This window comes from Lobosporangium transversale (assembly GCF_002105155.1).
Source record: "Lobosporangium transversale strain NRRL 3116 chromosome Unknown BCR41scaffold_21, whole genome shotgun sequence".
Taxonomy (NCBI): Eukaryota; Fungi; Mortierellomycota; class Mortierellomycetes; order Mortierellales; family Mortierellaceae; genus Lobosporangium; species Lobosporangium transversale.
The window spans coordinates 369482-381742 of NW_019028999.1; the positions used below are offsets into that span (position 1 = coordinate 369482).

A 12261-nucleotide genomic window follows, 5' to 3' on the forward strand; every position below is an offset into this window, starting at 1 on the left:
CAATCCCAGATGTGCCTAATGAGAGTGCTTTGAATGACAATGAAATAAAAATAAAATAAAAATATACAATACAATAAAGATAAATAAAAAGCGCCTGCGGAATCCTATCGATCTGACAGAAATCTTTTTGTCGTTGTTGCTCTTGTTGCAGTCATTGTCATGACTGCTACTGAATTGGACATTCTCCCAAGCTTTTGTTTCATAAACCACGCCATGTTGGTATAGTTCACATGGAGATAAATGGACTTTCATCTCTTTGCAAACATTTGGGGATCTCTTCCTCATTTTATCAAATGCTACATGGTCTGATGAACGTTTTAAACTTCATTCCTGAGCGGTTTAAAGCTGAGTTAAACTGAGTCTGTTGATCCGTTTGTGCTTTTTAAGCAGAACAAATCCATGTACACTCCGGTGCACTTTGCACATTCTTTGATAAGGTTCAAATGTATAAGCGCAAAAGGAAATGAGGCAAGCGTCATTTTTTTTTTTTTTTTTTTCCTTTCCCTGTTCTTTAAGAAACTCAGTCGGTGGTCATTCTGAGCTGAGACGTTTTTTTTTTTTCTTTCTAAATACGGCCGCCGCTTTCGCTTGCTTGCTCCTGGTTTTTACATGCTCAGTCGCATAAAGATCAAGATGGAAAGGGTCGGCAACGTGGATACGCAGCCACGGCCCCTAAGATGTAGACATGTGGACATATGGACATGAAAATTAAATAATATTAACTTTCCTTGCACAGGCTCCAGGTTCTGGTTGAACTGCATTTCGGTGCAACCTGATAAATGTTTTACCATCGGAGTTAACAACCTTTACACGAGTCTCCATAAGGATAAGGATTCCCACCATTAGAGGATGTAGAAAGGTATAGAGGATAAACATATTCCCTTCGATCAACAAGGCGGATTCACCAACATTTGCAAAGATGATATATTCTATATATAATATGGTATTCATAGTCAATCATATGTATTATATTCTATCATTCTATCAACAATGTACAAAAATGCCTAATTGATCTCCAGCACCTTCTTCATCCTCTCGTACACTGTGAACGAGATCGCAACCATTGGTGTAACCTTGAGATATCCAATACTTAGTCCCACGAAGAATCCACGCACTCCTTTAGCTATATACAATCGTTTCGCTGTCTCCCACATGCCTATAAATTCTTTGGGATCCAGTGCTCCCGCAACCTGCATCTTACGTCTGACTACTTCTAATGGATATGACGCCGTCTGTGAAATCGCCCCTGCAAGACCTCCGCACGCAAGCTCAGCTATAGTCCGTAGTTCAGGGCGTGCATAGTCGCCATTCTTGTCGGGCAAGCCCCGGTTCTGTGTTGGTTTGAGTGTCCAGGGCAAGTATTCACGACAAAACTCTTGAGCCACATCGTGTGTAAAGAAAGATACTCCTGCGTATGGGATCATCCCTGCTACAGTACAGAGAAACCCCCGGTAGAAGTTTGAGACTTTCAGCGCTGGTAACCATCTCATATGAGCTGAGCGGTGGCGTCCAGCAGGCTCATTATAAATCTTGTTCACAAGTGCTGTGTAGGGTGTAGCCTTAGTTTCATATGCAAGGCGTACTCTGATCAAATCTAATGGATATGTGAAAAATACAGATGTGACACCTATGGCAGACAAAAATACATGAATGTTAAAACTAAAAAGCAAAAACTATCAAAGAAAGAAAGCCATATAACCATATATGCGTTTTCATTACCAGCCAAAGATCCCGCCAGCAATTTCTTGTAAGGCGTTTCATCCCTTCTTGTTGGCATTAGAAGCTAATAGTATTCAACATTCCATAAAGAAAGCAAAAATTTTAGTGGACATTGCATTTTTATTTACTTGGAATCAGCTGGCAAAAATTCATATACTCACACTGCGGTATTGCTCATACGCCATAAACTTGATCGCGGCATAGGGAAAGATCCTGAAGACAGTTGCCAAATTACCCTGGAATAATCCGCGAACACCTCCTGACCTCTGAATATCCCTTGCGGCTTTGAATACACCCGTCCAAGTCCCTATAGCGTTGATTAAAAATGACAATATACTCAGCATAAAATTTAAATTGACAAGTTATGATACATCTCTGAAGCACTGTACAACCTCACTGTTCTGTCAAGAACTCGGTGCATTCGTAGCATAGTTAGCTCAACATGACCAATCGTTTTTTTTTTTTTTTTTTTTTCCCTCTTTTCATTAATCAAAATTACTGCTAGACTGGGAAAGTTTGTTGTTATTAACGGCCTTTATACTCACTAAAATTATCAAAATGTCTTACCTGCATATTTTTCAAATTGAGGGTTGCTTGCTTGGAATAAGATTTTGACTCGATCTAGAGGAGCAATAGCTGTTTTGGCCTAGAAACACATTATGACCGTGGGAGGAATAAAAAAAAAATTTAAAGGCTCTGCTAATTCACATTTGGTGGCTGATCAGCATAGACATTGAAGCAATGCGTAGGAGTATTGTACTCGAAGTGGTGCTTTTATATATGTTACTCGCCGCTCGTTAAGTAGATATATTGTGTTTGTTAAAGTTGAACAAATCTCCATCATTTGTTCCCAATAGTTCTACCTATCCTTGTCAAGATCAATGATGATGGCTTATTGCTGACTTTATACTAGTCAAGAGCATGTGAGCCGATACAGTTGGTTCTTCTTTTTTTGTTCATGCCTAAGTCTTTACGTTCTATTGTTACTTACGGCTGTACCAGCGATTCCTCCTGCAAGCATTGTCCGTGCGACATAATCGAGTGACTTTGTTTCTCTAACAGTTACTCTCGGCTGTTTGTTCTCGGTACGATAAGTAATTCCAGCAGATTCGGCTTCAGGAGACGCCAATGAAGACGTGGAGGAGCTTAATTGATTCCCGTTATGGCTACTAGTAGTGTGCTGGAGTTGGCCGTTGTTCTGCTGGTTGGTTTGAAGTCTACCCAAGGCCGAGTCAGAACCGGCAGAGGAGATCGTAGCCATCAAAGAGATGAAGGAGACTGAAAAGGAATAGAATAAAATAAAGTATAGACTTTAATGGTTAAATGTCAAGCTTTACAGGATCAAGTGGGATCGTTGATTAAAAAGGGGAAGAAAGAAAAGGAAATGGGACTAGATTGGTGCATGTAACGTATGCTGAATGTGGAGTCAAATATTGCGATAAATATGAATAATCATACAAGACAGGCGGAGCCCTAGAGGCTATTTTATCTTTAATGAAGCTCTAATCAGTCAACGATGGGCAAAAGTCGTTGTACAATGCATAAAAAATATAATTATTAAAATGATTGTGAATGGAGAAATAAAAAAGAAACCCGAGCGACAGATGTCCGTTGTAAAGAAACTTTCACATGCATGCTTCAAACCCTTAAGAAACAACGAATTAACCAAAAGTGACTCTGTCACTCATGTAAAATATAATTCCGCTTTGCTTTATTGCATCTGCCTTGCGGCTTAAAAAATCGTCGCAAGGCAAATAAATTTGATGGGAATAATTATATATAAAAAGAGCTACTTCTAATCAACTCCTGATCCTGATTGCTAGTTCACTCTACTAAAAGTGTGCGTTTCTCACCCAGGTTCCCTTGATGGTCGGCACGGCTTCTATGATTCCTAGACACGTCTCTGGGGTGGTGGTGGTGGTGGCGCTCCACGACTGATGGTTTGTGTCAACAGGAACATATACAGAAAAAAAAAAAGAAAAAAAAAAGGAGAACAGAACGTCGGTTCCCGAAAAAAAAAAAAATCCGTCAATGCTGATTGATCTTCTGCGCAGGTTCTTCTTAATTGGAAATTGCATGAGACGCCTCTGACCAAGGTTTCATCTCGCGAAGCATTGAATCCCAAGTGCAATTAGGTCAAATACTGCCCTCCCGATCCCGCTCCAGCTCTGTATAGGATAGCCCTCCAATGCATCCCAAAAGTAGTAAATAAATAAAAGAATATGGACTCTGAAACAACTCAATCCTTAACTATCAAAGGAGTTGTAGTACCCACATGTCGCCGTTTTCATATATCATATCTTGAGGTCACAGTGGCAGAAAACGAGCAGGAAGGAAGAGGGGAAGATTTTCTTGCATTCGAATGCTCAAAGAAAAATCAAATCAATGGAGCCTGATCAGGAATAGTCAAATGGCTATAATGTAAAGGTAACTTACCCATATGGGCTCGGCGAACGACCCCGTCCGCTATCACGGTAATAAGGCGAGGGAGATCGGCCACGATAGCCTCCAGAATGATAAGGGGAGCGAGGGCGATAGCCGTACCCCCGGTCGGGTGATCTCGAATAGCCACGTCCACGATATCCATAGTCATATGGGTCCCTTCCATACGGTCCTGGAGAGCGCCCTCGGCCGTAGCGAGGAGGCGGGGGAGGCCCTCGGCGATAATCACTGTATGAAGGCCCATATCGCCTAGAGCTAGGGCCTCGGCAAAAGCGTGCCAAATGGCCGGGTTCGCCACATTTGAAGCACTTCCCGGATTTGACATCCATACCCTTCTCGCTCGCTTCTGGACATTCTCTCGCCCAGTGTCCAGTTTGATTACATAAGAAGCATCCACTTCCAGGACCGCCAGAGCGTCTTGACCACTCCACTGAAATCCTGTTTCCATCGAGCTCATATCCATTCAACTTACCCACAGCATCATCAGCATCACGAGGATCTTCATATTCGACAAAAGCAAAGCCTCCATGCTTTAACTCCACAGACAACACACGGCCGTATTTTTCAAACTGATGAATAGATATGTGAATAAAATTAGTAAAATTTAATTTATCAAGCAGCCCCAATTCTATAGTCCTTTTTTTAAAATCATACCAGTTCCTCAACATCTCTACGCTCGGTTCTTGGACTCAGGTGCCCGACATAAACTGTGGTATGTGTACTACTTGGAGGAGCAGCATTATCCACTATAAATGTAGTAATGAGTAGAGTGAGTCGATTTTCGAAATATTGAATCAGACTTTTATCAATTGAAGCATCCAGGCTAATACAGCCCGCTATAATAAGCTTTTGAATAGTATACCTGGTGGAAGAGGAGGGGGAGGAGGGGGAAGTGACATGGCTGCGTGAAATTGCTGATTAATGTGGAGAACGAAAAGAGGTGATGGGCAAAAGGGAAAAAAAAAAAAAAAAAAAACCTTGGCATCCGTAGATTTGTATCTGAAACTACGTCACATGAGGAAAGGAAATAATGAAGGCAATAGTGATTTGTTATTTCATTGGTGGAGTTTACAGGAAATAGCCCTCATGCTAGCCCCAAGCCGCAATTGTCATGGACACTCTTTTGTTTTGACCACCGAGTTAACTTATTGATTTGGATTGTGACAGGATCCAACTTTTACAAATGGCTGCACGTCGCAAATCAGGCGGCGCAGATGCCCGTTTCTATGAATCACCAGATACTATTGCTCAGTTTGAGCGCATCAAGGACGAACTTGTACGAGAGCTAAACAAGAGGCATCCGGGATCGGACGTATTGCTGACTGCGAGGGAATTGTCAAATTTTACTCATGCCCTCCAGCAATTTCAGGAAGATGTCCTTGGCACCAATAATGCGCACTTATTGCCATCAGCCTCAGCAAGGATTCCTGCAAAAGTTTTTCGATGTGACGTCATCAATGGATCTTCAGCAATATACAAGGCATTAAGAGCCGCATACGAGTATCGCTTTGCACAAGGCTGGCGTCGTTGGGATCTCTCTAGCGCAGCCAGAAGAAGTCAAAATTTGGAGTTAATCGCACATATTCGCCAGGAACTTATTTCTCAAGGCGTCATTAAGAATCCTGTAGTTGCGTTTGATGATTCGATTAGTGAAGAAGAGCGAGAGAAACTTGAGTCATCGGTTGAGCGATTAGGAGGTATGTACAAGTCTTTTAGCAAGTAATATATTCAAATATGGCACTGGTCAATATCAAACATAATCTTACGGACAGCTGCATGGATCAATAGGAACCATAACATCAGATCTTGACCAGGCAACGCATATTATTCATCACTCATCAGAGGAACTGGAAAGTCCCGAAGGCGAAGAGTGGCTTCGCACGCTAGAAAAGAAGGATGGCAAGGTTCTGGTTCATTACTGGTATTATCCTGACTCATACGACGAATGGTTGCTCGAAACATCAAGCGAATTTATGGACCCGGAGCCCGCACCGGAACACACTGGTGCTTGGAACATTTCTGCTAGGTGGATCAGAGACAGTGAAAAGTACAATGAATGGATGAATGAAGAGGACTACGAGCCATCTTCAGATCAGGCAAGTGACCAAGAATCAACTGCAAGCTCGCCTGCGCCATCTAATCAACGTTTCGGCAGCAAACGCGACAATTCTGATAAAACTGAACCAAACCCCAAGAGGTTGAAACGGAGCTCGTCAGTGACACCTTTGGATCTCCAACCCGATTACCCAGGGCTTCAAGTTGTCTCCTTGGAAGAGAATGCGCCCCGAGGACGTGGATCAAAAAAGAATGAGTATGAACCTATCATTGGGGGCGATTTAGCTAATATCCCTACAATAGATGAGAATATCCTGCCATCTCGCTCAGTTTCCCCAAAGAATGCTGAGGCTGTTGAGACAGTGAGCTTGCAGATGGATTTAGATCAAATGGGGAAAGAGGATAAAGGTGAAGCAAATCCTGCTATAGTAGAGGGAGGTGGGGCTACCGAGGATGTTGGGAATGCAAATCAAGTGGATGCGGAGCGTTCGCGACTCGAGGAAGAAGCTCGTCAATATCTCTCGCCACAATCTCAAGAAGTCATCATTCCTTCCTATGCTGCCTGGTTCTCGCTTTCTAAGATCCATGAGATCGAACAAAAGTCATTACCGGAGTTCTTCAATTTCAAAAACAGGAGTAAGACACCAACGGTTTATAAGGATTATCGAGATTTCATGGTGAATACGTACCGCTTGAACCCCTCAGAATACCTGACTGTCACTGCTTGTAGAAGAAATCTGGCTGGTGATGTTTGCGCAATTATCAGAGTACATGCGTTTTTGGAGCAGTGGGGGTTGATCAATTACCAGGTATTAACAGCAACTATTACTTTTATCTCAAATGAAAAAAAAGGGGGGCAGCAGGAAGACATATCGTGGCTTACCCATTCTTTTTATCGTCTCTAGACTGATCCCGATACCCGTCCTTCGACAGTTGGACCTTCCTTCACTGGTCACTTCCGCATCGCTGCCGACACACCAAAAGGCTTACAGCCATTTCAGTCTAGGGTTATGCCTTCAGAAACAGCAGAAACAGTGGATATTAAATCAAATAATGAACATACAGGGACGACTAAACTGGATCCAAATTTAGCTCTTCGCCGCAACATTTACACTAGCAGACCGGAGCTAAGCTCAAAAGATAATGATGAAAATGCAGAAAAAAAGCATCGGTTCAACTGCTTCACCTGCGGTGTAGACTGTAGCAAGAATCGATACCATAGTATCAAAACCAAAAATTTTGAGCTCTGCTCCAACTGTTTCACACAAGGTCGATTTCCTTCCACTATGGCTTCAGGTGACTTTATCAGATTCCAGTCACAACATCATTCAGCAGATGAGCCATGGACAGATCAGGAAACCTTACTTTTATTAGAAGGCTTGGAGATGTACGGTGAAGATTGGAACATTATTGCAGACCATGTTGGGACTCGAGGTCGTGAGCAATGTATCTTGCACTTTTTACAGCTGCCTATTGAAGACCCTTATTTGGAGAGTCCTGCGCAGGATCAGCTGGGATCACGTCGCTCTCAAAAGCTACCGTTCAGCGAATCTGAGAATCCTGTTATGAGTGTGGTTGCCTTCCTCGCAAGTGTCGTTAACCCTGGAGTAGCTGTAGCAGCAGCACAGAGTGCTTTGAAGACCCTTGCATTAGCAAAGAATGATGTGAAAACTTTGACTGAATATGAAGCTACTCAAGCGATTCCTGAAAGCTCCATGGACATGGACAAGTCATCAAGAGAGGAGGACACTAATACTGACCGCTCAAAAGAAGACATTGATATGTCGGACACAAATGCTAGTTTGAAAGAGGCCAAAGCAAACGATATTGAAGGTATACCGCACTCGATACTGGAGAAGGCTGCAGCAGCAGCATTAGGCTCTGCTGCGGCGAAAGCAAAAGCACTGGCGGATTACGAAGAACGCGAAATCCAGAGGTTGGTAACTGTTGTAGTTGAGATGCAGCTCAAGAAATTGGAGCTTAAACTTCAGCAGTTTGAAGAGCTGGAAACAATACTTGACACTGAGAAGAAAGATCTTGAACGCCAACGAGAACAACTGTATCTCAACAGATTGATGATGAAGGAGAGTATTATGTCAATGCAAGAGAAAGTGATATTGGCACGGCAGATGGGAGACCCACGCGTGTTTGCCAATGTTACAGTTCCTTTAGGTAACGTTGCCGGTACAGGAACGTTATTTAAAAATGAAACGATAGTGCGTCAGCAACAGGACCTTGGACAAGTAGCGAAACACCCAAGCCGTGACCAGCAGGACTTACAAGTTGTTATCCAGCCACTTCCATAATTTTAGATTATTCAAAAATGCGATGCTTGTCGGATGGTATCGGAGTTCAAGGAATTCCTTTTTTGGTCAAATGCGTTCTCGAATATCGCGAAAGGGACAATTACTTCATCTGATCACAGTTCGGATGGGCGCATTGTATCACTATATCTTTTACTTTGTAAAAAAAAAAAAAAAAAAAAAAAAAAAAAAAAAAAGCAATATATTCTTTTTTTTTTTTTTGAAAAATTGATGAACGCAAAAGGTAATACCAAGGAAATCAATTATTTGGCATGTTTGGAGCGTGAGAGCCGCATCGACTCACCTAACTCGAGGTTCGAAACCGATGGTTTATGTACGCCTGTTTCTGTCCTGGCTCTTTTTCTTGTTTTTTGCATTGGTCGTACAAATTTGACAGGTGACAAAATGGAAGGGCACAGACCCCAATTGGAAAATATTCTAAACGAACACACAATATCGATACACCATTCGCATCATCTTAGTCTGGTCTAGTCTATTGGTCTGGTCTGCGAATGGGAAAAAAAAAAAGTGGAGTTGCATATTAAATATTATGCAGCGTCCGGCATATTCAAGCATCTACCGTTTGTATGTACCCGCTTGTGGTGTTGTTACTCCTTTCATCACAAAAGAGAAGCTAACGAAGGGGGATTTCATGACATATGCCAGTGGAAAAATGTGAGAAAAAAAACATATCACAATTATGTTTTGCTGCCCTTCGGTTTGGTGCACGACACCAAAAGGGATGTGTTTGAAGACACCCTTTGCGTTGCTTGTGGCCTCCTTTTCTTGCCTGCCTCTTCCAATTGCCCGGTTTACGATTGCTCTTTCCATCTCTCTTTCTCCTTCATTCCTTCTCTCCTATCCTATCTCCATTCCTCAACATCAGTGATACAGACATTAAGAAAGTGTGTGCCAAGAGCTTAAATTAACCGGTCGCTCGTATAAATGCAATACCATTCATTGGATTGTGGAAAAAAGAAATATCCTGCCTTGATGTTTTGATTACTGTTTTCAAATAGCAGCCTTTTTTTATTTCATTTTCTTGAACACTTTGAAGGGTTATTCTTATAGGCTTGCCATCCATGTCTCAAACATATCTGACTGTTTAGTGTTAAAAGAAAAGGTTATCTGAATAAGGGGTGTGTGATGGACAAGCCAAGCAATTCATTTTGCTTTTGGCGAAATACAATTTCTACCCCACATTTTTGGCAAGTTTTTTTTTTCTCATGTACACACCACACGCGACAACCGAAACATACGACCAAGCAATGCATAAAAAGGCGTCGCCTGGGACACTCTCATCTTTCTTTTTTATTCTTCACCTTTTTTCTTCTCTTTTGATAATCTTTAATCCACTCCTCGCCTCTCCTTAGCCCCATCCCCATCTGCACTATTTGCACTCTCTTTTCATACTGTCCTACAGTCGTCCGCAAGAAAACTCCTTGATTCCTTGACAGCTTTGTATTCGGCTCTTCAAGTTGGTCTTAACATTTGAGATACCCAAGATACTCAAGATACTCGTTTAGGATTGCTTGTCGTCTCCCTTAGTGTTGGTCTTAATCTATCCATCCTACGACAGCTTTTTTTTTTTTTTTTTTTTTCTCCTTCCTCGAAAAAGTGGCCGCGTTGTTGCCTTTATTGACCCTCCATCTACCTCCATCATCTTTCCAAAGTTTCAAAAATGCTCTGCCAGTGAGTTTGGAGTTTGTTACAGAATCTCTCCATAAACACAACCAAGTCCTCCCACTAGCTTCTGAACATTCTCCAAACGTAGTCAATTCAAATATTTCACTCTACCTTTTCTCCGAGTGATTGATACCCTTTCGCCCATTTGTTCTACCTTACCACTTTTACCAAATTTTGAACAAAGCGACAGCCCACAAAAGGCCTCCTCATCCCCCTTTTTATCGTTTTTTTGGATCTCTATCGGTTTCGTCAGTTTTATTTCGTATTTTTCCTGTTGTGAAATCAAACGAAACATCGCCGACGAATTTGGCTCTAGCCGATACCAGGTAAAAATGGGTTCGTTCATATTTGTGTAGTGTCACGAGGAACATTCGCCCAAAGAGGCAAGCCTTGCTCGATCCTGCATTAAACTCAGACGTAATTTTTTTGCATGAAAAAAAACTTAGTATGACTTTGATGCAGTCACAAGAGGCAAGTGCTACAAAACGTGCACTTGCTTTGCCCGAAATCGTCTTCGAGATTCTTGCTTGTCTTGAAGCTCAAGCTGACCTTTGCCCACAGCTGGTCCAATCCACATTGCGTGCCTGTACCTTGGTCAACTGGACATGGTTCTTTGATGCGAATGTCTTTCTTTATCGTGCTCCTTACATTCGTCATGGCCGAGGATCCGAGGCAAAGATAAATGCATTTGTCCGCACTCTAAGCACCACCAATCGTGGTATCTATGTGCGCTCGCTTTCTCGCTGCAAAGTCGAGCTCTGGGACATTTACCCTTCGCTCGATAGGCTGTTTGAATATTGCCCACGTCTTTCCTCCCTTGCTCTGTGCTTTCGTTCAGGCGAGCAAGGCCATTTGATGGAGCCATTCGAAGCTGAAGCTTTCCGTTCGTTTAACCCGACCATTGCAAAGGGTATGTCACATATCCATGAACTTGACCTGACTAGTGTGTCCATCAATTCGACCGATAAGGATGACGCTGCCTATGCAGATGCTGCTTTGAACTGCATCAGCGCATGCACCCGCCTCCAGAAGCTAGTCACCACACGCGCTGACTGGACAAATATTAGAACGATCTCGCGACACCTTACAGACCTTAGTATTTCGTTTGTGGCGCCACCAGACCTCAAGACAAGCGTTATGCTGGCTCCTAACTTGGTCCAACTGACTAGCCTTCATTTGCATCATGCCTTGCACGCCCAGCCCGCTTATGATTTTACACGGGTTCTGGCCCAGTACTGCTGCTCTTTGATCAACCTCGATATCTGTCCTGAGGTCATCACAACCACCTCCCTTGAGAAGTTGGTCGAACGCAACCCAAGGCTTACGTCAATTTACCTTCGCAACTGTCCAGACGAATATACATCGGCAGTTTTGGAGCATCCACCTCAGAATCTTAAATTTTTTGACATGGGTGTTGTTGACTCGCAGTTAATCCTCAAGGCTCTAGCCCTATGCCCCAAGCTGACATCTACTGGCAAGTCGGCACCCAGAAACAATAACACTGCTGAGTTCTGGCAGAGCTTTTTGGAACGTGCTCGTCAGATCCAGGAATTGCATGTGGAGCGCTGGACCGACTTCCACAGCAAGGATTTGTTTTTCAATACTGTCCTTCCAAAGCTCGGACCACAGTTGGTCCGACTCTGGTTTGGCTGGAGAGATCTTTTGGGATGCGACGAGTTGGAACGTGTGCTCACTTCTTGTGACCGTCTTCAAGTCCTTCGAGCACCTGTGAAGGGCAATGGCCAGGTAAACAGGATGAGCTGAAACCAAGATCTTGATTGTGATCGCGCAATTATCTAATCACTTTTATTTTCTTATAGAACTTGGTTCGATGCTTTAAGGTCGTCGCTGATCGATCTCGACTACGCGAGGTGCGTCTCTTTGGAGACAACGTCAAGTTCTGCGATGACGACAAACGACGAATGCAACGTTTCCTTCCGGTACTTTGCAGCTTCACCAACTGAGTCACTGCATTTCTAGGATATAGCCAATGTGGCATACCTTATCAGCACTTGACTTTGTGTAATCATTCATTTTATCCATCTGTACATATAAC

General features: G+C 42.9%; 4 protein-coding genes across 4 annotated transcripts; 2 read left to right on the top strand and 2 right to left on the bottom strand.

The window, feature by feature from the left end:
* Positions 1-985: 985 nt before the first annotated feature.
* On the bottom strand, positions 986-3288 carry BCR41DRAFT_354774 (mitochondrial carrier domain-containing protein). The gene is made up of 6 exons (XM_022024389.1): positions 3178-3288; positions 2711-2997; positions 2287-2365; positions 1881-2026; positions 1720-1783; positions 986-1627 (listed from the first exon to the last, which is right to left on the bottom strand). Exons 2-6 carry the CDS (start codon positions 2978-2980, stop codon positions 1005-1007), a joined length of 1182 nt encoding a protein of 393 aa, XP_021880856.1. The 5' UTR covers positions 2981-2997; positions 3178-3288; the 3' UTR covers positions 986-1004.
* An 808-nt stretch (positions 3289-4096) lies between these two features.
* BCR41DRAFT_371206 (hypothetical protein) lies at positions 4097-4901 on the bottom strand (the record flags this gene model as incomplete). The annotated part of the gene is made up of 3 exons (XM_022026582.1): positions 4097-4389; positions 4634-4730; positions 4887-4901. 3 exons carry the CDS (start codon positions 4899-4901, stop codon positions 4097-4099), a joined length of 405 nt encoding a protein of 134 aa, XP_021880857.1.
* A 372-nt stretch (positions 4902-5273) lies between these two features.
* BCR41DRAFT_354778 (hypothetical protein) lies at positions 5274-8664 on the top strand. The gene is made up of 3 exons (XM_022024390.1): positions 5274-5858; positions 5950-7025; positions 7122-8664. Exons 1-3 carry the CDS (start codon positions 5345-5347, stop codon positions 8520-8522), a joined length of 2991 nt encoding a protein of 996 aa, XP_021880858.1. The 5' UTR covers positions 5274-5344; the 3' UTR covers positions 8523-8664.
* A 1988-nt stretch (positions 8665-10652) lies between these two features.
* BCR41DRAFT_396863 (hypothetical protein) lies at positions 10653-12169 on the top strand (the record flags this gene model as incomplete). The annotated part of the gene is made up of 2 exons (XM_022028845.1): positions 10653-11951; positions 12026-12169. 2 exons carry the CDS (start codon positions 10653-10655, stop codon positions 12167-12169), a joined length of 1443 nt encoding a protein of 480 aa, XP_021880859.1.
* Positions 12170-12261: the final 92 nt, after the last annotated feature.

Bases quoted from the DNA above. Each gene is read 5' to 3' on its own strand.
- BCR41DRAFT_354774 (XM_022024389.1), bottom strand. From the start codon at position 2,980: ATGGCTACGATCTCCTCTGCCGGTTCTGACTCGGCCTTGGGTAGACTT. The intron at 2,366-2,710 runs GTAAGTAACAAT...ATGTGTTTCTAG, and splicing joins GAGGAATCGCTGGTACAGCC to GCCAAAACAGCTATTGCTCC. The intron at 2,027-2,286 runs GTAAGACATTTT...TCAACGCTATAG, and splicing joins TCAATTTGAAAAATATGCAG to GGACTTGGACGGGTGTATTC.
- BCR41DRAFT_354778 (XM_022024390.1), top strand. From the start codon at position 5,345: ATGGCTGCACGTCGCAAATCAGGCGGCGCAGATGCCCGTTTCTATGAA. The intron at 5,859-5,949 runs GTATGTACAAGT...ATGGATCAATAG, and splicing joins ATCGGTTGAGCGATTAGGAG to GAACCATAACATCAGATCTT. The intron at 7,026-7,121 runs GTATTAACAGCA...TATCGTCTCTAG, and splicing joins GGGGGTTGATCAATTACCAG to ACTGATCCCGATACCCGTCC.